Genomic DNA, 24,137 nt, shown 5'->3' with positions numbered 1-24,137 from the left:
CTGTCTCTGGAACGGAGGAACAGAGAGCTACTTTTGCTTTTTGTTGACAGGGTTTCTCTTATGTATCCCTGGAACTTGCTCTGTAAACCGGGCTAGCTTTGAATTCAGAGATCCACCTGCCTCTGCCTCCTGAATGCTGGAATTAAAGGTGTCTATCCCCTATTTTGGGGATATAGCTATGGCTGATCTGGAAACATACATACCAGGCTGGTCACAAACTCACAGAAATCTACTTACTTCTGCCCTCTGCCTTCTGAGTGCTGGATGGAATTAAAGGCTCCCACACCTGGTGATTTATTGTATTTTTACGTGTGTGTATGTGTGTGTGTGTCTGTCTGTCTGTGTATTTTTTACGTGTGTATTTTAGACACATTAGCGCAGTCTGTCTGTCTATTTTTTACCTGTGTATTTTAGACACATTAGCGCAGTTCCCATGGAGGCCAGAAGATGGCGTCGCATCACCTGGAACGGTTGTGTCACTGCTTTTTTGTTTTGTTTTTCGAGACAGGGTTTCTCTGTACAGCCCTGGCTGTCCTAGAACTCACTCTGTAGAGCAGGCTGGCCTCGAACTCAGAAACCCGCCTGCCTCTGCCTCCCAAGTGCTGGTATTAAAGAATGCCATTGCTCTAAACGGCTGAGCCATCTCTTCAGCCCCGAATTAATATTGTTATAAAGTTCAAATGTCTCAGGTCATATCTGGCAGGACAGTTTGGTCTTAAAACTCAGGGGGCTGGTGAGATGGCTCAGTGGGTAAGAGCACCCGACTGCTCTTCCGAAGGTCCAGAGTTCAAATCCCAGCAACCACATGGTGGCTCACAAGAAGACAACTACAGTGTACTAATATAATAAATAAATAAATCTTTAAAAAAACAAAACAAAACAAAAAAAAAAACTCAGGCTCCTCAGGCATATCTAGGCCCGGCCCCCTTATTTACATAAGGACCGCCCACAGACAGAGTACGCCCGCCTCTTCCGCTACGACCTCCCTTTCCGGCGCGTCGGGCCTCCAGCTCCGCCCCTCAGCTGCTGAGGCGCGCTCTTGCGCATGCGCAACCCGGAAGTCTCCTAGCCAGGTTCGGGTTCCCTGGGAGCTGGGCTGAGGGAGCCACGCGCGTGGCGCGAGGGAGCCATGGGGAAGCTGCGACGCCGCTACAACGTGAAGGGGCGGCTGCAGGCCGATCCCCGGCCCTCCAAGGGCCCTGAAGCGCCTCCCGTGCGGCTGGAACTGGAGGGTGAGAAGCCGGGGACCGGGAGGGTCGCTGGAGTGGGAGCCGGGTTCCACATGACCCGCACAGGGGGCGTGACAGCCGCTCTACCGCGGTATGGGGGTACTGCCCGGAGTATGGCGCGCAGATTACTTCTTTGCATCCACTCCCAGGCCTGTCGGAATCATTTCCTTCCCAGACACCCGTAAATGTGTGTTTCAGACCAGGTCGGTTAGCGGAGCGCCAGGCTGAGTGTTCGGGTGCTGGGGTGTCTGATTACCCGGGACTGTTCTGGTCTCTGGGAATAGTGACAGCAGAATCGGAGATGGAAAACCCTGTCAACTCCAGGCATGCCTGCTTACCCGGAGCCGACAAGCACAGAGAAACGATAAAATGTGTAGTAAATGGCAGGCACTCGGGTAGGTGCTAGAGGGATAGAGCAGAAGATGGGAGAGAGTGGTGTACTGGGGAAAGTAAAATGGATAGTAAAATGTCAAAACCTTCTGGAGACCTGGGTGGGGAAACCCAAGGACTAGGGGACATCGGAGTTTGCGAGTTGTATAGATGATTGGGACAATATGGTAGTTCATTCCTGTAACCCCAGCTTAGGAGTTTGGGGTGGGAGGATCCCTACAGGTTTGAGGTCAGTCTGGGTTACAGAGTGAGACCTTGTCTTAACAGACAAACCAACCAACCAACCAACAAACAAAAAAGGCTGTGTATATGAGAGAGACAGATACACTTGTAAACCTAGCTCTAGGGAGTGATATTCATCTGAGGGCACCTGGACCATGTAGCATGTACCAGGCCAGCTCATTGCCTCAATCCCCAACTTCTAAAAGAGGAAGTGAGGAGCTATGGAAGACTTAGCAGAAGAGGGACAGGATGAAGGGTAACGTGTCACCATGGCATATTGGTTGTGCCATTAAGAAAAGCATTACAGGTTGAAGGATGATGGGGAGGGAGGCTGGGGTTGATGCTGGAACGAGTGTTTGGATTCTGGTGTATTTCAAAGGAGAGCTGGCTGGAGTTGCTGACTGACTGAGCTTGCGAGTAAGCATAAAGGTGATGAGCATGGGCATTGGTAAGGTTGTGGGAGAAGGCAGATGTGGGGTATGAGTACTTGAGGCTCTGCAGACGTTCAAAGGAAAACTGAAAGCTATTGACTCAGCTCTCAAGACAGGCAAGTTCAGGGGAAACACTTTTGTATATAGATGGCACTTATGTAAGTCTGATGAGTAGAGTTTTGGCTTGCTGAGAAGAGAGAGTCCAGCCCTGAAGGAGAGGGGCGTAGAGGAGAGCAGGGAGGAGGGTGCTGACCCAGAACTTGTGAAAAGGACTCACCTTCCCTCTCAGATGTTCCCTGGGGTTCTGAAGGGAGGAAGAATATTGGTTGGAATAGCAGAAGGCATGGTCAGGATCAGGCATGGACAGGATCAGGATGGTTCAGGACGGGGGAAGTGCTAAAGTGATCCAGTAGAATCAAGTATGTCTTCCTGGCTCCTAAGACTTGGGTTTGGGGCATGCCACTTCACTTACCTCTACCTCGGTTTTCATATCTATAAAATGGGATTTAACTTTTCCTCAGTGGAATCATAACACCTTCTGGCACAGCCCACAGCTCAGTAGCCTAGTTCTGAGCACTCCTCAGGGTTCCATGTATCCCAGGCTGGCCTGTGTAGTCAGGGGTGACTGAACTTCTGGTCCTCTCGCTGTCCCCCCTCAAATGATTCCTTCCCGAACTGCCATACTTGGTTTTATGTGGTGTTGGGGTTGGAACCCAGGGCTCTCAGCATGGTAGCCAGGTTCCCTCCCACCTGAGCTACATCCCCATCCCCACCCCCAGCCCCTCAAGAATGTCATAGCTTGGTAATGCTAACAGTTGCGGCACGCAGACCCTTGTGCAGCACTCAGAGATTGGTAGGTGACCTCGGCCACCTGCAGGAGGTGGTGACCTCATTTGATATTTGTCATGAGTAAGCATGGAGGACGCCCTGTGACTTTTTGCCCCCTAGTAAGACTGTGTTCGTCTTTTCAGACAAGGATGTGTTGAAAGGAGTTGATGAAAGCAATGCTCTGGTGCTGCCCGGGAAGAGAAAGAAGAAGACCAAGGCGCCACCCCCATCCAAGAAAGAGAGGAAGCCCCTGACGAAGAAGGAGAGGAAGGTGCTACAGAAGGTCTTAGAACAGAAGGAGAAGAAGAGCCAGGTACACCTCACTGTGGCTGGTCTGCACCAGCTCTCCAGATCAGGGGGCTGGAGGGGAGTCTTGTTATCTCTGCAGCAAGATTGTCTAGTAGAACTTACTGAAAGGAGGGAAGTGTTTCGTGTCTATCCAGAGACATAGTAGACATTGGGAGCCTCTGGATGTGCTGGCCTAATTTTAAAATCATGTACATTCTTTATGTGTACATAAAGCATAAAGGTACGCGTCAAAATCAACAAAACCAATACTGCCGTGGCTCTCAAGGAATGAAAGAAATCACATGGCCGTGTGGGTAGCCTAGGGACTGGCCAAATGAGAAGTCACATCTGTCCTCAGGACAGCAGTGGATATCATGCTTTATTCAGTCTGGTTGCTGTGCATTGGGACAGCCAGTGCTTATAGCACATGATGCTACAGAGCTGTGGCTCATGATGCTGGGTTCTGTTAATGGCGAAGAAAGAGCTAACCTATGTGTTCAGAACACCTCATAGCTGTTGGGTGACATCTTGCCCTATAATTTAAAGTCAGTATTAACTAGGCTAAGATCCCCCAAAAGCCTGGCCTCCCCAGGAGAAGGCCTGGGACCTGGTCAGTGGTCAGTAGCTGCCTGGTAGCCAGTGCTCTCATACCTTTCCCAGCGTGCCGAATTGCTGCAGAAACTGAGTGAAGTCCAAGTATCGGAGGCCGAGATGAGTCTCTTCTACACCACAGCCAAGCTCGGCACTGGGGACCGCATGTATCATATCAAAGAGTGAGTCACGGAGCCTGAGAGGGCTTATATCTCATGTTTTCTTGCAAGGGGAGGGGCGGGAAGTGGGGGGTTAACCATACTGAATGCACCTCTAGTAGTGCACCTGACTGGCAGCTGATATGTCACAAGTAGGTCAGTTCCTCATCAGTCATGACCTTGATTTCACACCACAAAGGCCCCACTCGCCATGAAACCACCTCTTGATGTTCTGTGTGACATCAGGACTTCAGTGGCTTCACATTGAAAACCCACTTCCCCCTACTGGAACTGTGGGGCCACCCCCGGCTGGCATTCCTGCAGGGCATCACACCCCAGACCAGCCACAAGCACGCGCACACACAGACACACGCACACGCACAGTGTCCCTGTTCAGGGCACTGATGTTGGGTGAGTGTGCACTGCCTCAGCCTCACTGGACCTGAGGTAGAACAAGGAGCAAAATGTTTATTTCCCTTTGGAAGGCACTGGTGTTTGTTAGCCACATATTCATGTATCTGCACCCAGAAAATGAACCCAAAGGTAAGGCAGAGACAAGGGGCCATCTAGGAAAGGGACTGGCATCTGGGACTGAACCCAGTGACACACAGTCTCCCAGGCAGGTGACTTTGAGCAGACACTTGAGTGTGATGATCTGTAAGAAGTGTGTCTCAGAGTAGGAACAGCCAGTGCAAAGGTCCTGAGATAAACGTGGTATGGGCTCTAGCGAGAGGCCCCCATACCTATATCAGATGTCCTAATGTCCCTGCCTCAAGTCTCTGCTCTCCCAGGAGGAAGTCTGACCAGCCTGCTGCCCGGGGCCAGGAGAAAGTCAGTAGCCTCAGCGGGGCCCACCGGAAGCGCCGCAGGTCATCATCAACAGAGGAAGCCTCTGAGTCTTCAGAAGATTCAGAGCCTGAGGAAGCCACAGCTGACCAACCTAGGACCAGCACAGGGACAGACCCAGTGCATCCGCCACCAGCTCCTTCTGGGATCAACAGCCCTGCACCCACCCCGCAGCCCCCTCCATCTGGGATCTCTGCACCTCCAAAAACACCAGCCTCTGCCCCGCCTCCACCCGTGGCCAAGCCTGCTGTATTCATCCCCGTGAACCGCACCCCTGAGATGCAGGTTCGTTCTTCTCTTCGGGTGGTTAAAGAGACAGGTTAGTGGGACCTCTTGATGGAAAGAAGCCACAGTGTCCACTTCTAGGAGCAGGGACATGGTTGTATATGTACGGGTGTTCTGCATGCCTGTATATATGTACACCACACGCATCCCTGCAGAGGTCAGATGAAGGCATTGGGTCCATTGGACTTGGACTTTAGGTGATTGTAAGCTGCCATGTGGCTGCAGGAAATTAAACCCAGGTCCTCTGCGAGAGCAGCCAATGCTCCTAACTGCCAGGCTCTCTCTGTAGCTCCTGGCTATGCACTGCAGACAGTGTGCATGCCTCTGTGGGCGGGCACCTCCTCACCTGCTCTCTGCAGCCTATCTCTCCAGTACCAACTTCTCCCACAGGAGGAGCGGCTCAAGCTCCCGATCCTCGCCGAGGAACAAGCCATCATGGAGGCGGTGGCTGAGCACCCCATTGTCATTGTGTGTGGCGAGACTGGCAGTGGGAAGACTACACAGGTGCCCCAGTTTCTCTACGAAGCAGGCTACAGCAGGTGGGGCTGGGCTGGGGGTGTCCCTCTACTCCCTGGGGACAGTGGCCACTTAGGTTCCAAGAGCCATTAAGGGCCTGAGCTCCAGCAGACACAGTCCTGGTTCTGCTTTGTGCGCTGTGTGACTTCAAACACATTTCCAGCCTCTCTTGGCATATTGTCACCTATGGGGATGACACTAAGCTCAGTGATCCCATAGGTTCAGTGACAAAGCGACAAGTGCCAGGCACATGGAGTAACGTGCTTCCTAGCATGGCCGTGTCACACTGTGCACTCACTGTGATCTTCTGTATCCCGACCCCCACCTCGTTCACCATGAAGTGAATTCAGTTGGCAGAAGAGTTGCCGAGGTGATGCAGAACTCTAGTGTCCTCTTCACCTGGGGCCCCTGCTCTGTCAGCATTTCTAGATGGTACTTGTCGTCCCTGTTGTCTGAGCTCAGGCTTTCTCTGGACTTACCAGTCTATTCAGGAATGACATGCAGCTCAGAAACCCCCCCTCACCCCCCCAGGAGAATTTTCCTCATTCTGATAGCATCCCTTGGAGATGCGTCCCAGCTGTGTACCGAGTTCTGCTAGGTCACCATCAGTGCTGTGCAGTGTGGGCTGCCCCCTGGCTGTCCTGTGGCTCTGCTGTACTGACACCGGGCAGGCGATGTTTGTACCCTGTTTTCTGGGTCTCGCCCTCAGTGACTAGTGACGATGAAGTGTATGTTGATGGCTCTGGGACAGACAGTCATGGCTAATGTGTCTTCTTCCCCAGTGAGGACAGCATCATCGGTGTCACAGAACCCCGCCGAGTGGCTGCAGTAGCCATGTCCCAGCGGGTAGCCAAGGAGATGAACCTGTCACATCGGTGAGATCCTGATTCCTGGGGATATAGGAGACTTTGCAGGCTTGCTGGGAGGAGGGTGCAGATGGGAGTCGTTTTGCCTCACTCCCAGGGATGGTCCAACAGAGACCTCTCAACCTGCTGAGGCAGGGGTTTCCGGGCAGGAAAGGATCCATCCAGGCAGGCACCCAGTGCTTGCTGATGGACACTGTGCCTGTGTAGAAGCGAGGCTAGAAGCAAGTGACAGCCTGCTAGTCAGCCAGTGGTGTAAGGCCATGTAAACACAGAATTCAGTCCTGAAACCCTTTGCCCTGGTTACATTTCTTTACACAATGGCACTGGGAATGGAAGCTAGGGCCTTGTGTGTACTAGGCAGCCGCTCTGCTACCAAGCTCCTCCTCGCCAGCCTTACATTTTTAACTTTTTTATTGTAAAATGTTTGTATGTCCAATATTAAATTGAGAGCATAATGAGCCCCAGGTACCTGAGGGTGTCAGTAGCTGCTGTCTATGTCCAGCCTTGCAGCGTCTCTACCATATAGTCAGTATATGGCTCTGGGTGTAAAGGCCTGCTTGTCTCCCAGTGAGCTTAGCCATGCTCTGTCCAAACCTACAATGTGCCTGGTGATACGTTTCCTTAATCTGGAGCTTCTCCCTGTCCTCAGCCCCAGAGACTAGAGCTTGGGACAAGCATGGCTGGGAGGGTCCTCCTCTGTCTCCCTTGAGGGGACCATGTACCCAGAGCCCCAGCCGGCTGTAGCTCTGGAGAGGTGACTAACCCTGAGATGAATCCCCCCCACCCCACCCGCATAGGGTTGTCTCCTACCAGATCCGCTACGAAGGGAATGTGACAGAAGAAACCAGGATCAAGTTCATGACCGACGGTGTGCTGCTCAAAGAGATCCAGAAGGTCAGTCGCCTGCCCGGGCCTCGTACAGGACATGGAGGGGTGGAGAGTAGAATGTCTCCTTGGTTGTGATCACCAGTGTGCTTGCCGCGTGTGGTGTTGAGCGTGTCCGTTCTTGGAACCTCAGTTGCTTGATCAGACAGTGATGGAGGGCACAGGGTCAGTGTGAGCTGAGAGGCCATGGGGTGAGTAAGCAAGAGGGACTGGGGATGTGGCTCAGGTGGTAGGGAGCTCTCCTAGCATTCCTGAAGCCCTGGGGTCCAGTCCTAGCATGCCTGAAGCCCTGGGTTCTAGCCCTAGCACCACACACACACAAACCAAAACAGAACAAAACAAAAGATCTGCTTGTCACCCAAGCACTTAGGAGGTGGGGTCAGGAGTATCGAGGTTCTTGGTCACATAGTTCAAAGCTAACCTGGGATAAATGAGAGACTGCCAAAAGATAGTAAGGGAGAGCAGACAGGAGCTTTTTTTTCTTTTTTTTTAAAGGAAAGAATAAAGAGAGCTTGCAACATTCGATAGCAGCCTGGCTCCTGGCTATTCACAGTAGCTGCAGGCAGTCAGGATGTCCTGCTGCTTCTCCCATGGGCCTCTAGGGGCTGCTGAGGAAGTGGAAGCAGTCTGAGGATTGGTCATGTGGTTCAGTGCCTGTGGTTGTGGGGGCTTGGTGGCACTCTGGTGTAACTCTCCCTCCCCCACAGGACTTCCTGCTGCTGAAATACAAGGTGGTGATCATCGATGAAGCCCACGAGCGGAGCGTCTACACAGACATCCTTCTAGGGCTCCTGTCCCGCATTGTGGCTCTCCGGGCCAAGGTGTGTGGGTGTGGGAAGTATGCAGGGAGGGCAGACTAAAATCACCTTGTCAGGGGTAGCAGAGGACACAGCTTCCCTGGGCATGAGTCATTGCCAGTGCCAGGCTGTAGCATTCCATTCTGTCCCTGTTGACTCATAGGCCCTTGGTCCAGTGTCATGCATAGTGAGTGATCTCTCCCCATCCAAGAGGCTCAGGTGGAAAGCTAAAAGTAGGCAGGCCTTGCTGGAGCTAGCTAAAGAGTACCCTTCCTCCGTGTCAGGCTCTGCAGGTTCATAGACTGCTGGGTTGAGCTCGCTACTCCCCAGGCCTGCCCCACTTTCCAGCTCTGTGCTCAGACAGTGGATGCAAGGGGCCAGCTCTGAGGGCATACTGTCTGAAGGGGCCTTGAAAAGCAGCCCTGTTTCTGTCCCTCAACAGGCAGCTCAGTGGAGAGGTGGGCGTTCTGGGGGTGCCATGTGCCCAGCCACATTGAAGGCAGGGATGGACAATGACCAGGAAAGGGTGGTATGCCAGTCCTCCTTCCTGGAGCCACCCTTGGTCAAGGTGGCAGGCAGTAGACCTATTCAGGATTGTGGGCTGTCAGCTGAGCCCTCCCCTGTCTCAGCGCTGATCGAATCTTTCACTTGGCTGTCTCATGAAGGTGGAGCCCTTTAGCTGACTTCATGGTCAGGTCTCTGGCCTGTGTCACCTGCAGAACCCAAGCAGAAAGGCTCCCTGTGGCTGGGTTTCATTTCCCCCGGGGGCAGCCTGAGGAATGCTTTTGCTGGTTATATGTAACCACAGAGCTGAGCGGTGCATAACTCCATGTACACTGTCTCCATGCTGAGCCTGAGTCACCAGACTGTCTTCCACAGAGGCACCTGCCCCTCAAGCTGCTCATCATGTCAGCCACATTGCGGGTGGAGGACTTCACCCAGAACCAGCGGCTCTTCACCATCCCTCCCCCGGTCATCAAGGTAGGTTTTGAGTAAGCCCACTACCAGCTTCGACCTGACCTTGACATGTGAGAACTGGTGGTGTTAAGGCTTAGGTCAGAGGTCAGAGAGACTTCTGGGCTGCGGCATTCCCATACCTTTGTGGACCTGTCACAGGTTGAGTCTAGGCAGTTCCCTGTGACAGTGCATTTCAACAAGCGGACCCCATTGGATGACTACAGTGGCGAATGCTTCAGGAAGGTCTGCAAGATCCACCGGATGCTGCCTGCAGGTGAGGCCTGATGGGACCGGTACAGCCCTCCTCCTCGTTGAGGACACAGGTTTGCCTTTCATCCCTCTGACAGCACAGGGAACAGTCAGAGTGGCATGGCGACTTCCCAAGCCTAAGCCCAAGCCACCTGGTGCCCCTCATATCTAAGGCAGAGATGGCAGGTCAAAGCATCCTCTTGAAAAGGGCAAGCATGGATGGCCTCTGGTCTTGAGAGTCCAAACGCAGCAAGCCCTGTTGAGTGTGCTGTTAGGTGCCCTCACCACTCTGCTGGCCTCCGGTAGTTGGCTTTCACCCACCCAGAACCTATCTCCCTGGGTCCCAGCTCCTGACTGTCCCAGCCTGTCAGCAGGTGCTTGCAAGGGTAAGTCTGTCAGGTAACTGGCTTGGTTCTCTCTGCAGGCGGCATCCTGGTGTTTCTCACAGGGCAGGCCGAGGTGCATGCACTTTGCCGTCGGCTTAGGAAGGCCTTCCCCATTCGTTGCTCCCAGCCACAAGGTAACTAAACATAGCCTCCTGTCGGAGCTCTCCGCCTGCTACCCTGAGCCTGGCAACTGGTGCCCTGATTGGGGCATCAGCTTCCACCTCAGTGTCCTCGAGGAGAGCCTGTGCCTTTGTACCCCCAAAACAGTATGCTCATCATTGCGGCAGTTTTGCTGTTGAGTGACAGGAGCAAAGTGCCAGCTGCCTACGTTGGCTACAGAAGTCTTTTCCCATTCTCTTCCTCCTTTACAGAAAAGGAAGAGGACTCAGCAGAAGGGATGCGGAGGTTTAAGAAGTCCCGGACAAGGGCTAGGAAGGCCCAGGCCATGGTACGTGGAAGTCCTGGAGACCTGTACTCTGCTGTTGCCAGCTTCACGAACTCTTTGGACTTAAGGGCCACTAGCATGAAATGAATGTAAAAGTCCATTTCATCTGACATGGCTGGGAGCCACGGGGGGGGGGGTGTCTGGGGTCACACTGGTCCAGCCCTGTTCCACAGCAGAGTCCTGGTGGATTACAATTCTAGAGGCTTGCAATGTTGAGTGTGTGTCTGTTATGATTTACAACACAGGGTCTGCCTGAGAGGATCCTGGAGCACAAAGCACAAATAGAGCCATAGGTGCTTGCTGAAGTAGGGAGATGTGCTGTCTGAAGCTGAGGGGCCAGCCAAGAGAGGGCCTCCCCAGGCACCCTGATAGCTGGATGCAGTGTCAGTGGCTTCTTGGTGGCCTGTACCCTCTTTATTCATTTAAGGTGGGCCAGGCAGCTTGTAAAAACTGTGTACATAACTCAAAACAGCCTTGTGAGATGACCCCATGCTCATATCTGACTTATTTATTTATTTATTTATTTATTTATTTATTTATATGCTTAGTTGGACAGAATTGTCACTATGTAATCCTGGCAGGCCTGGAATTGCTATGTAGACCAGGCTGTCTTTGAACTCACAGAGATCCGTTTGTCTCTGTCTCCAGAATACTGGGAATAAAGGTGTGTACCACCACACCTAACTCATACCTAAATTTTTAGAATTTCATTAGATTCATTTTATTTTATGTGCATGAGTGTTTATATATGTGTACCATGTGCATGCTTGGTGCCTAGGGAGGTCAGAGGAGGGAGTCAGACCCTCTGGAACTGGAATTAGAGATGGTTGTGAACTGCTGTGTGGGTTCTAGGAATCAAACCCAGGTCCTCTAAGAACAAGTGCTGTTAACTGCTCAGCCACTATCCAGCCCCCCATACCTAATTATTAATTAGGAATGAGGCAGAGAAGGTCATTGTTTACTGGCCTGGCCTTCCCTCGTACGACACTGTGTGTGGCTTGGTTCACACCCAGGTTACCTGAGCCCATGGTGTTGGCATGTCCTCAGGCCTTGCCCCAGATCAACCTGGACAATTACTCTGTGCTGCCAGCCGGCGAAGGTGATGAGGACAGGGAGGCAGAGATGGACGACGAAGAGGAGGCCCTGGGCTCTGACCTAGATCTGGACCTGGGTGACAGTGAGGCAAATGAAGGTGCGGCCTGGCAAAGCTCTGCGCTTGGGTTCGTTGCTCTCTGGTGTCAGCACAGGTCTGCTGAGCCCTATTGCATGAGAGGCCCTGTTGGCCACTGGGACCAGAAGAATCTAAGTCCTGTCCTCACACATGGGACCAAAAACATTCTGGCTCCTACTGGGATGTGAGCATAAAGGTGCTCCTTTCTGGTGGCTTTGGCCACTGGGGTCTCCTAAGGTCTTAATACTTTGACAGTGCTGGGGTCACCATCTCCAGGCTGGCCATTCCTGGGATAACATGGGCCTCATGCAATTGATGTCTAGATTCTCAGGGCCCCTGAGTATGTTGATGGAGAACTTCTTGCTACCCAGCTTGGGCTAGGCTGGGGGCGGGGGGTGGAGGGGAGAGAGAGTGAGAGAGAGAGAGAGAGAGAGACTTATGATTTTGTGTCCAAAAAAGGCTCTTTCTGTACTCAAGCCTGCCACACTGCACACTGTCTGGACACACACAGGGACTGGGGCCAGCTTACTCTCAGGGGATCCTGTGTATAGCAGACATGGCCCCAAGCCTGGGCTGGGTAGTGCCTCTCACTTGTGTGGATGGGGGGGATTTGGAGGTAGCCGGTCAGCTAGGAGCAGCCCTATGTCTGCGGCATCTCTTCAACCTGGATTCTGGTGTCTCATGCTTTCCTGCAGGTGAGCAGCCAGATGCCTCCCTGCCCCTTCACGTGCTCCCGCTCTACTCTTTGCTGGCCCCTGAGAAGCAGGCACAGGTAATGGGACAGCTCTTTAGAGCATTAGGATGTTGTGGGTCAAGCCTGGGGTGCTTTTCCATCTACTCACTGACCAGCCCCTGATAGTGGAGGAAATAGAAACCACTCCTGACAGTTGTGCTTGGAGCTTGGTGGACAGTGGTGGACCTTGCCTAGCTGCCAGCAATCATAGATTTTCTTTTCTTTTTTTTTTTTTTTTTTTTTTTTTTGGTTTTTTCAAGACAGGGTTTCTCTGTATAGTCCTGGCTGTCCTGGAACTCACTTTGTAGACCAAGCTGGCCTCGAACTCAGAAATCCGCCTGCCTCTGCCTCCCTAGTGCTGGGATTAAAGGTGTGCGCAATCACGCCCGGCTTCTTTTTTTTTTTTTTTTTTTTTTTTTTTTTTTTTGTGGTTTTTCGAGACAGGGTTTCTCTGTGTAGCTCTGGCTGTCCTGGAACTCACTTTGTAGACCAGGCTGGCCTCGAACTCAGAAATCCGCCTGCCTCTGCCTCCCGAGTGCTGGGATTAAAGGCGTGCGCCACCACGCCCGGCTGACGCCCGGCTTCTTTTTTTTTTAAGATACACACACACACACACTGTAGCTGTCTTCAGACACACCAGAAGAAGGCATTGGATCCCATTATGGATGGTTGTGAGGCACAATGTGGTTGCTGGGAATTGAACTCAGGACCTCTGGACGAGCAGTCAGTGCTCCTAACCGCTGAGCCATCTCTCCAGCCTTGTCTCATAGATTTTCCCCTGATTCTGATGTTGCCTTGTCTACTCCCACTTCCCAGGTCTTCAAACCTCCTCCCGAGGGGACGAGGCTGTGCGTTGTGGCCACCAATGTGGCTGAAACCTCTCTCACCATCCCTGGTATCAAGTATGTGGTGGACTGTGGGAAAGTCAAAAAGCGCTATTATGATCGTGTCACAGGCGTGTCCTCCTTCCGTGTCACCTGGGTCTCCCAAGCATCCGCTGACCAGCGAGCTGGTCGTGCAGGCCGCACAGAGCCAGGCCACTGCTATAGGTAGGCCACTTGTCCCTGCATCACAGGCGTTGAGAAGTAGAACTGCAGTTGCCCCTCTGCAGTGAGTGGGCCTCAGGAGGACCACAGCCCTCCCCACACTGCTGGCTGCTTTACCCTGCCTTTGCCTGGTGATCAACTGCTGATCCAAAGGTAGTCCTCATTCTAAATACTTCCATAGCTGGGCCATTGTCACCACCATCAGAGCAGTGCTCCTGTGAGTGGTCACTCCCCAAGGGCCCCCTATAAGGTATAGCCTGTCAGGCGCCACCCAGAGTGATGAATTTTCAGAGTCACCTTACCATGTTTCTCCTGGTGGCTGAGTCCCTTTCCCACTTCCCTGTCACATTGTTTCTGTCCATCTCTGCTGGACATTGAGGCGGTTGTTCCTTTATCCCATTGTTCACACACATGTCCCTGTGTCAGTTTGGATATCTGTGCTCATCTTTGGCCCTGTGGAGTTCTTACTTACGTGGGATGAGCCACTCACCAGGTACCCAGGATCGTCTCTCACACCTTCCCCTCATTGCTCATTAGCAGTAGCATGAGGGAAGGGGCTTAGAGTCCATGCTCCCTTCAGGGAAGTGCTCTTAGTGTCTTCTGCACTGCCTTCCTGCCTCTGTGCCTTCCCAGGAATTGTCAGTTTGGGCCTTTCCTCAGTTCTTAGGCTTCGCCCATCTGCTGATGGCTTGGAGGAGAGGGCTCTTCTGACGGCTGAGAGTTAGATCCATGTTAGCTATGCCACTGGCTATTATTTTTTTCCTAATATTGTTACTTTGAATAGCTCTGTTGCTGTTCTTCCATCTCCTCTTTAGTTTATAGGATGGAAGATGTAAAAGAATACAGAGTATGTAGTCGGGGTAGCTGGAGGGGGGACTGACTGCCCTGGTGAGGTGAGGGCCTGGCTCTGAGTGCTGTGCGTGGCTTGCCCAGAAGTTCGGCTGACTTTCCTCTTTCCGGTCCCTACTTCTCCCCACTTAGGCTGTATTCCTCAGCTGTTTTCGGGGACTTTGAGCAGTTTCCTCCTCCAGAGATCACCCGCAGACCAGTGGAGGACTTGATCCTGCAAATGAAAGCACTCAGCATTGAGAAGGTCAGTCTCAGGCATAGCCCCCTCCCTTCCTGTTCCATCCTCAGCCTGGCGCATTCAGCCAGTCACCCCAGAACTGCGCCTGCCGGGGAAGGAGTGGTCTCCCCAGGGACCGCCAATCAGAAGGTGCCCTGGTGGTCTTCAGTCCCTACTGAGGACAGTTTTCCTGGACTCTGGGAGACAGAAGCTAATGGACAGCCAGGTGCCACATAGCTTGTGGGCACTCAGATGTCCTGCTGATTCCTGAATGCAGGCTTTGCTGGCGTGGTCCTCTGATGGAGTTGGGGTTCTTTTCTCCACTCCAGGATGGGGTGGTCCAGCGAAGAAGGCCTGCTTGTGCTATATGTTGTCCCCCTTGTCACATGACAACCAGATACCCACTTAACAGATAGGGAAACCAAGGCAGGGAAGAGACAATCTCTGTTCAAGAACATATCTAATGAGCTACAGAACCCAGAAGGCTGAAAATGCTTCTGGTCCTGGTCCTGTCCCTGAACCCAAAAGAAAAGGTAAAAATGAAGGCTCTTGCTTGATCTAGAGAGGTAGGCTCAGCCAGGAAAGGCGCCTGCTGCCTTAAGTCTGGAGGGAGAACCATCCTGCATGTTGTCCTCTGCCCTCCACACTTGCTCCTTGGCACATGTGTACCCACACGCATAGAATAAAGAAATGTAAAGAAACAGAGCCTTCAGAATGAAGACTGTGTCCAGGGAATGGTGGTGCACGCCTTTAATCCCAGCACTCAGGAGGAGGAAGCAGGCAAATCTCAGTTCAAGGCCAGCCTGGTCCAGGGTTACGTAAAGAAACCCTGTCTGCAAACAAACAAGCAGATAAAACAAAACAAGACAAAAATCCAAACAAACAATTGTACATCTACGTATACCCTTGACAGGGGATGTAGCTTGATTAGTTGAACGCTTGCACCCAGGAAGGCCTAAGTTCAATACCCAGCACTACACACACTGGGCGTGGGGTACACAGCACAGTGGAACCGTGTCTTTCTCTCTCACTCTGTTTTGAGGCAGGGCCTGACTATATAGCTGTGGTTGGCCTGAACCTTCCTATGTGAACCAGGCTCAGACTCAAAGAGATCTGCCTGCTGCTGCCGCTACCCAGCCAGGATTAAAGGTGTGCACCACTATACCTGGCAAGATCTTGTCTCTTAAAATAAAAAGACTGTACCCTCACTGCATGTGGTGGCACAGGCCATTGCTCCCATCTCTCTAGTGGAGAAATCTGTCCCTTTAAGAGGGGTGGGGAATCCCCCAGTGATTTTTTAATTTGTTACAAACAACTGATTCAAAATCAAGAAAAATCATTTTAGGTTTTCACTGAGAACTTGATGTTCATCTCTGTGACAGTCATGACCACAGACTATATTTTATTTTTCAAGCATAATACCTGTTTTCCTAAATATTGCATATGTTGTTGCTTATAAACTCCTAGATTTTAGTTGCTTAAGTATAGCCCCTGGCACACAGTAGGTTTAATTTGGGGTCATCCTAGCATATGGGTTGGAGACATCTTGGCAACTTCCTAAGCATGTAAGCCCCATGTCGTCCCATTTAACGTGCCCCGGAGCCTGGGGACAGGCTGAGGGAAAGGGGAACAGTATCTGCTGCAGCCAGTGTGACCTCGTGGGACTTGCTTCTCTGCATCACTGCCTTCTGTGCCTGTGCCCAGGTCATCAACTTCCCGTTCCCCACCCCGCCGTCCGTGGAGGCCCTCGTTGCTGCAGAGGAGCTGCTGGTTGCCCTGGGGGCCCTGCAGGCACCTCCAAAACAGGAAAGGTAGGAGGGGGAGGGTGGACCCAAACGTGCAGAGCCTCCACGTGCAGTTCCATGGTTCTTATCCACTGTATCTCTTGCCCCCAGAATGAAGAAGCTACAGATGTCACAGCTGAGCTGCCCCATCACCGCGCTGGGGCGGACCATGTCCACCTTCCCCGTGGCACCCCGCTATGCCAAGATGCTGGCCCTGAGCCAGCAGCACGGCTGCCTACCCTACACCATTGCCATCGTGGCTGCCATGACTGTGCGTGAGCTGTTTGAGGAGCTGGACAGGTTGGTTAGTGATAGCCTTGTCCCTCGGAGCCCAGTCCGCCATGCTCCCTGCTATTGGTGCTAGCCTGGGGAGCCTGAGCTGCTATATCTGAAGGAAGGGCGAGGGAGAGAGGATTTGGTCAGAGGATCCCTGAGGGCAGCAGGCTGAAGGCCAGCCGGCCATGTGTGTGTTTACAGACCTGCTGCCAGCGAAAAGGAGCTTGCCGAGCTGAAGGGCCGCCGAGCCCGTGTGGCCCAGATAAAGAGGACCTGGGCTGGGCAGGGACCATCTCTGAAGCTTGGCGACCTCATGGTGTTGCTGGGTTAGTGCTGCCTCCTGGGCATGAGGGAGGGTGGTTGGTATCCTATAGCAGATTGGAGCCAAGCAGTGAGAACAGCCTGCCCTATTCTACAGGTGCTGTGGGAGCCTGTGAGTACGCTGGCTGCTCACCCCAGTTTTGCCAAGCTAACGGACTGCGCTACAAGGCCATGCTCGAGATCCGGCGCCTGCGTGGCCAGCTGACCACCGCAGGTATAGTCCAGGTGACAGTGTGGACAGGCATCTGTCCCTCTCTGCGTGGGTTTGGTATGCTAGAGATCCCACACTTGCTCATTTGTCTGCCCACCAACATGGACTCAGTCCCAAGTCAACGTCCAGTGCCCTTAGATGGGTTCCCCCACACACTCACCTAGAAGCCTGCCTCTCAGGCCGTCTGCCCCTCTGGTCCTCTTCCCCTGTTCCACTCAGGACCTTTCTTCCCTCCCACATGTCCCCAGAGTTCTCAACCCATGGGTTCAGGATTCCTACGCAGCCACAGCTAACTCCAGTCACCTCTATCTAGGACTCAAGGAATGTCCCTATCTTAAGATACAGGGTGGCCACTGGGTGAAGGTGGCATCTAATTGGGAACTGAGTGCTGTTCTGTCAGCTGTAGGCTTCAAGCATCAGTGGCTGTTTTCTAGCCCACTTCCCCCGGAGCAGGGCATCATTGTAGCCTGCTTTCCTGCCTGCTGTCACATGCATGGAGCTGTATCCTCAGGTGCAACAGCCTGCAATTGTGGACAGCCACCTAACACTAATGACAGCAGGTGGCCATGTGGAGCCACAGGCCTCTCCAGGCCACCTTTCAGCAGAGGGGTGGACGGGGCTGAGATTCCTGTAACTGTCCTACCACATGGGAGCTGGGGTGGTTGTCCCTTGGCAGGGCTCTGCTGGCGTGGGACTCTAGGTTTTGGCCTAGGAAGGGGCTCTGGGCTGAGCCGATGTTGACCTCTGTATCAGAAGCAAGCACTGTGAGCAAGGCCCAAGTGCTGGGTGGTTTCCTGAAGGACTGTCAGCCTTCCTCTGACCGAGACTTCATGCATCCCTTTCTCACCTTCCTTGCAGTCAATGCAGTGTGCCCCGAGGCTGGGCTTTTCCTGGACCCCAAAATGCAGCCTCCTACTGAGAGCCAGGTGACTTACCTGCGGCAAATCATGGCAGCTGGTCTGGGTGACCACCTGGCCCGCCGGGTTCAGAGTGAGGACTTGCTGGACCCCAAATGGAAGAACGCCTACAAGGTAGGACATGGGCCTGCCTTAGTGACTAACCCCATAACCTCTGGGAACGCTTCCAGCAAAGAGCAGGTGAAGGCTGCTGTTTGTGGGAACATAGGATGTTACCCTCGGCTCACGGTTACTTTCTAAAGATGCATCTTACACCATAAGGTCAACCTGGCTTCACTGTTCAGCATGGCCAGCATCGGACCAGTCAACTTGAGACAGTTTCTCTACCCTGAAGAAACCTGAGCTGCCTTCCTCCCCACTTAACCAGATGGACCCACTTGGGGCTTGGTGTGTGCTGGGGCCACCTCCCTCCCTAGCATTGTATCTCTGGGGTCCATCCTCAGCTGCTGTTTTTGAAACAGGTTGATCCTCCTGCCTCACCCTCCTAAGTGTGAGGGTCAAGACCCCCACTCAGAGATTGTGATTCATTTTGTGTGTTTATGTATACTGCTGTGGAACATGGATGGAAACCAGAAGGTTGCAGGAATCTTTTGTTCTCCTTCTACCATGTGGGTCTCAGGAATTGAGCTCACATCACTAAGCTTGGTACCTTTATCTGCTGAGCTGTCTCACTGGGCCCTAGCTCTCTATTCCAGTGAGGGGTGGGCACCCATGCACAGGCAGCCATCCGAGGATATCAGGCTGGCATTGGCAAGTGTTTTACTCATTGAGCCATTTTCTCAGCTCCAGGCTTCAGCTCTGATGATGGCCAAAGAGCAATGTATCCTGGGTAGTGCCTGCTCATTGGCTCACTGGCTGGAATGGTTAGATCCTGAAGGGTGGACTCGAAGAGCCTAGAGCGCTCAGGTTTTTCTCTGACCTGAACGTCCATCTACCTCTCTGCAGACTCCTCTTCTAGATGACCCCGTCTTCATCCACCCCAGCTCTGTACTCTTCAAAGAGTTGCCTGAATTCGTGGTCTACCAGGAAATTGTGGAGACCACCAAGATGTACATGAAAGGTATTGCATAGGGGCCACAGGGCGACATTGGTGGCACTGTGGAGCACCCTGTCTGGGAGAGCATGTGAGACCTGACGCCATCTCCTGGCCTCAGGTGTTTCCACCGTGGAAATCCAGTGGATCCCCTCCCTGCTGCCTTCCTACTGCCAGTTCGATGCACCCCTGGAGGAGCCAGCGCCCAGTTACTGCCCAGAGTCAGGACAGGTGTTGTGCCACCGGGCCAGTGTGTTCTGTGAGTTGGGGCCACTTCCTTGGTAGCCTGGCCACCTACAGCTTCTTGGACTCATCAGCTCATGCTGGCTCTTGGGCATGTGCCTAAGGGGGTCACGCTAGCCCTCCTGCTTCTCCGAAGGGCTGGAGGTGGGGGGTAGATACAGCAGTCGCCCTTCATCACATGTTTCCATCCCCCAGACCGTGTGGGCTGGCCTCTCCCTGCCGTCCAGGTGGACTTCCCTGAAGGCATTGACCGCTACAAATACTTTGCACGGTTTCTGCTGGAGGGACAGGTAAGTTCTTGGGCTACCTGTGGTCTGTCTCCTAGGTGCCATGAACTGCAGGCCCCACTCAAGCATCCTGTGCTCTCTTGTCAGGTCTTCCGCAAGCTGGCTTCATTCAAAAGCTGCCTGCTATCTAGCCCTAGCACCATGCTGAAGACTTGGGCCAGGTACAAGAGTATATTCCTAAAATATCAGGACGGGCAGTGGCGGAGAGGTTTCTCTGGGGATGCTGTGTCAGTCACATATGCTGGGGATGTGACAACTACAGGAGCTTCCTTCATTCTAGAGCTGTCAGTGGGCCTCGGGCATTTCATTTCACCCTCTGAAAGATGGCAGGGGGTCCTGCATCTCTACTCAGGACTCTCCCTACCTGTCTCACTCCCAGTAGCTATACCATTCTAGTCTTGCCTCCTCCACTTTTCTGTGTCCCCTCCTTATATGGACCCCACCTTTGACAGCAGGGCCCAGCCTATGATAAGGAACATCTGTGTCCTTCAAGGGGCTGGGTGGACATGAGTAGGGAGGGGTGCTGGGGAAGGCTGCATGCCGCCACTGTGTACACAGGCTCCCTCTGACCGAGTGACAGGTCCTACCATCTGTTCATCCCAAGTTCTGGTTCTAGTCAACTGTCCCCTTTCTCCAGGCTGCAGCCCAGGACAGAGACCCTATTGAGAGCCCTCGTGGCCCACAAGGCTGATTCTCGTGATTCCTTGCTGGCTGCATGGAAGAAGAGCCCCAAATGTGAGTGTGACTCAGCTGGGGTCAGGGTACATTGCTCAGTGGAAGGACCTAACCAAACCATGGGCCCGTCCAACCAAGCAAGCCCCGGGCCTTGCGCTCTAACCCTGCCCGCCTCTTCCCACAGACCTGCTGGCTGAGTACTGTGAGTGGCTCCCAAAGGCTATGCACAGCGATGTTGAGAAGAACTGGCCCCCTACCGCTGACAGTTGACCACACACCCAGCTGTATAGTCAACCAGCTCCTAGGCTTTTACCAGGAGCCACGCTGTGGCCCTGGAAGCCCCGTTCTGCCCAATTCAGAAGCAAGCTCACAGCTACACTGACCACGAGTGCCCTTCTTTGTGACTGTTATAAGAGACAGACATGGTTTGTCTTCCACATTCCTCCTGTCTAAGATGGACTCTTCAGGTGACATTAGACCCTGCAGATGCACAGAGCAACACTGGAACAGGAAAGTGGACCCTTCTCCCAGAGCCCCTGTCGGCCTCATAGCATCTTGGACAGCAGGTGCACTGCAGACTTCTGTCACCCAGTGACTTTCCTGAAAGGTTGACCCCAGATGAGTGATGATCACCCCAGAGCTTTGTTCCACATAGATGGAGACTGGTTTCCGGGGTCCTGCTTTGGCATCAGTAGACAGCAAGTTCTGTCTTTAGCTGGGTATGGCCAGTGGGCCTTGGCTGGTAAGAATCACAAATGCAAGGCCAGCCTGAGCTACACAGCAAGACTCTTTTATTTGTTTGGTTTTGGTTTTTTTGGTTTTGTTTTTTTTGGTTTTTTGAGACAGGGTTTCTCTGTGTAACTCTGGCCGTCCTGGAACTAGGCCTGTAGACCAGGCTGGCCTCAAACTTAGAGATCCCCCTGCCTCTGCCTGCCTTAAGTACTGGGATTGAAGGTGTGTGTCACCACCACCCAGCAAGACTCTGTCTCTAACAGTTTTGTTGAGAGTAAATGTTGGTGATGTGCTGTTTCACTTCAGCTTGTCTGTCCCATCACACATGCTCACATGCTGAGTAGCTGTCACCGTGTCAGTTTCCAGAACCTTCATCCTCACATGACTTACTGATTTTCTCCCTCTCAATCTCCCCAACACATGGAGCTGTCTGTCTGTTTGTGTGGCTGAACATGTGCCATCAGGTGTCAGGCTGCATCAGTCATCAGCTGAATGGAGTGAGTTGTTTACCTCTGGGTGATGGCAAATGCTGCTGCAGTTCTTTTGTCACTTGGGCCACTTGTCACAGAGTCCTGGGAACACAGCCAAGCTCTTTTCAGTTAAATGCTTTTTCTCTGTGGGCTGACTATGCTCTTGATCATGTCCTCTGAACCACATACTGCTTTATCTCCTGTTAGCCATGCCTGTGTGACTGAAGCAAGCAGTGTACCACTAAACACCTGCCTGCCCATCTCATGTTCTTTGTGTCTTCAGGCACCAGCTGTATCAGCTGGATGAGCCTCTGCACCCCCCTTTCCCAGTGCACCTCCAAGTCTGTGTGTCCTGACCAACCTTTGACAGCCGTAGCATGTATTTCCACCATGAGTTCTTAGACTCAGTCATGGATACAAGGTGGCTGATGTGAACAAAGCTAGGGTGATGTTAGCCCACCTCATATGTGTGAATATCCACGAGACAGGCAGCCTGTCAGGTGTTTGTTTTGATTTGGGGGTGGGACTTGAAAGGCTGGGCCCAGGCCAGGCTCACAGTGGTAGAGAACTTCAGGGGGCTGGTGAGATGGCTCAGTGGGTAAGAGCACCCGACTGCTCTTCCGAAGGTCCAGAGTTCAAATCCCAGCAACCACATGGTGGCTCACAACCATCCGTAACAAGATCTGGCGCCCTCTTCTGGAGTGTCTGAAGACAGCTACAGTGTACTTACATATAATAAATAAATCTTTAAAAAAAAAAAAAAAAAAAAAAAAAAGAACTTCAGGACCAAGAACAGAAACACATCTCTAACTCTGGGTCATCCAAGCCCCTTGTCCACCAATATCCTTGTTCAGCTTCCGCTCCAGGCCTGTGTCTTCTGATGCTTCCCATAGCTGATTTGTCTCAGAGTTTAAGTCCCAAGCTGTCCTCAAGGAGCTTAGCTTGGCTGCTGATGCAAATGATAAGAAATTTCAAAGGCCAGGCTTGAACTGGTGACCCTCCTGAGTCCTGAGATGACAGACCAGTGTCACCATGTCTGGCTTTGAAATAGGAAAATTGACAAGCTGAATACACAAGGGTTGACTCCAGTCATGGTGGCATGTGAGAAACTCCACAAGGGAGGCATTGCTGTAGGCATACATGTTTTTGCAACCTATTTTTAATAAGAAATAAGTCAACCTCTCCTAGCCCACCACCCAACAAAGACAGTGAAAGAGAAAAGTTACTAGGATATGGGGGAAGTGGACCTGTTCAGCAATAGTTCTTTGGGAGCGAGCTCAATCTTCTTAGGCAGCAGTTCAGTCCTATAGCAAATACCAAATATGATTCAGCAGCTGCAGACCAGTCCTGTAGGCAGGCAGACAGCAGGATGAGCCAGCAACTGTTCAATCCTGAAGAAACTGCCAGGCTCACCAACTGGCCTGAGGCGAGGCCCCAGAAGAGGCAAGGTGCCACAGTGATATCACAGGTTGAGCTCAACAATGTTATATAAGGGGAACCAATGCACTTGTGTCTTTAAGAATAGTAAGATGAAGCCGGGCAGTGGCGCATGCCTTTAGTCCCAGCACTTGGGAGGCAGAGGCAGGCAGATTTCTGAGTTTGAGGCTAGCCTGGTCTACAGAGTGAGTTCTAGGACAGCCAGGGCTACACAGAGAAACCCTGTCTCAAAAAACCAAAGGGGGGGGGACTAAACAAACAAAAGAAATTGAATCAATAAAGAACTCAAAAACCAACCCAGGGGTGATGGCAGCTTCCATCTTTGTTGGTTGACAGTTCCAGGACAGCTGTCTTAAAAAACAACAAAAAACAGAAAAAGGGCTCAAAAACCCAGTCTCAGATTGGCCAATGAAATAGACAGTTTTCAAAAGATGAAGTGGACGTGGCCAATAATAAAACAAAAATATTTAGCCAGGACTTAGGAGATGACCCAGATGACATTTGATTGGCAACCCCCCCCCCCCCACACACACACACACAACGTGGCGGAGTACCAAGCATCTGTAACTCCAGTTCCAGAGACTCCAGTGCCCTCTTCTGGCCTGCTCAGGTACTGCACACACTGTCTACTGGCAAATCATAAGAGTAAAACCCACCCTTACTAGCTATCAGAGAAATGCCTATCAAAACCATATGAGAGGTTGGAAAGATGGCTCAGCAGGTAAGAGCACTGTGCTTCTGTAGAGGACCTGGGTTTGGTTCTCAGCTTCCACATAGCAGTTCACATGTAACTTCATGAGATTTTTTTTTTACCTCTGTCAAAATGGCATTCTATAAGAGAATAAGAAACGAGCCAGGTATGAATGTGCATTTAATCCCAGCGCCAGGAGGTAGGTGGATTTCTGAGTTGCAGCATAATTTAGGCCAAAGGAAGTCCTTGGACACGGGAATGAAAACCAGTCCAGCCACTATGGGAATCAGCGTGGAGGCACTTCAGAACTCTAGAGAGGCCAGCCATTAGACCCGGCAGTGCACTGCCGGGCATTTACCACAGGACTCCAAGGCAGCATATCACAGACACACTAAGCTATGCAACCAGCCTGGTGCATATCAAAGCAAAGAATGGATAAGGAAAATGTGGCCTATGTAAGAAGGTTCCTTACAGCCACAAGAAAAACAAGATTAGCCTACTCAGCAGACTAAGCCAACCACAGGAAGACAAATACTATATTTTCTTTTATTTGTGAATTCTAGGATCTATACATAAAACCATACATTGTATGGATGGTGTGAAAGTAAAACTGGGGAGCAAAAGGGGTTAATGGACGAAGAGAAAGGTGGAGAGGGGTTGCGTGCCCGATACATA

At 52.2% G+C, this 24,137-nt stretch overlaps 1 protein-coding gene across 2 annotated transcripts; it reads left to right on the top strand.

Annotated features, from left to right (window-relative positions):
• The first annotated feature begins 1,068 nt into the window (after positions 1-1,068).
• Positions 1,069-21,164, top strand: Dhx37 (DEAH-box helicase 37). Of its 2 annotated transcripts, none has more exons than XM_021162476.3 (27): positions 1,069-1,232; positions 3,244-3,413; positions 4,049-4,161; positions 4,929-5,268; positions 5,659-5,807; positions 6,567-6,659; positions 7,448-7,544; positions 8,243-8,356; positions 9,212-9,313; positions 9,449-9,563; positions 9,963-10,058; positions 10,296-10,372; positions 11,417-11,561; positions 12,236-12,312; positions 13,090-13,322; positions 14,301-14,412; positions 16,090-16,196; positions 16,281-16,469; positions 16,647-16,771; positions 16,864-16,980; positions 17,836-18,008; positions 18,840-18,954; positions 19,049-19,186; positions 19,366-19,460; positions 19,545-19,618; positions 20,095-20,192; positions 20,317-21,164. In XM_021162476.3, exons 1-27 carry the CDS (start codon positions 1,130-1,132, stop codon positions 20,400-20,402), a joined length of 3,453 nt encoding a protein of 1,150 aa, XP_021018135.1. In that variant the 5' UTR covers positions 1,069-1,129; the 3' UTR covers positions 20,403-21,164. The 2 variants fall into 2 exon arrangements, with proteins under 2 accessions (XP_021018135.1, XP_029333815.1); XM_029477955.2 differs by having other exon boundaries at positions 4,914-5,268.
• The last annotated feature ends 2,973 nt before the right edge of the window (positions 21,165-24,137 follow it).

This window comes from Mus caroli, unplaced genomic scaffold (assembly GCF_978045245.1).
Source record: "Mus caroli unplaced genomic scaffold, Mus_caroli_1 scaffold_4, whole genome shotgun sequence".
Taxonomy (NCBI): Eukaryota; Metazoa; Chordata; class Mammalia; order Rodentia; family Muridae; genus Mus; species Mus caroli.
This window is presented reverse-complemented; position numbering and strand designations above follow the sequence as displayed.

Bases quoted from the DNA above. Each gene is read 5' to 3' on its own strand.
- Dhx37 (XM_029477955.2), top strand. From the start codon at position 1,130: ATGGGGAAGCTGCGACGCCGCTACAACGTGAAGGGGCGGCTGCAGGCC. The intron at 4,162-4,913 runs GTGAGTCACGGA...CCCTGCCTCAAG, and splicing joins CGCATGTATCATATCAAAGA to TCTCTGCTCTCCCAGGAGGA. The intron at 9,314-9,448 runs GTAGGTTTTGAG...GACCTGTCACAG, and splicing joins TCCCTCCCCCGGTCATCAAG to GTTGAGTCTAGGCAGTTCCC.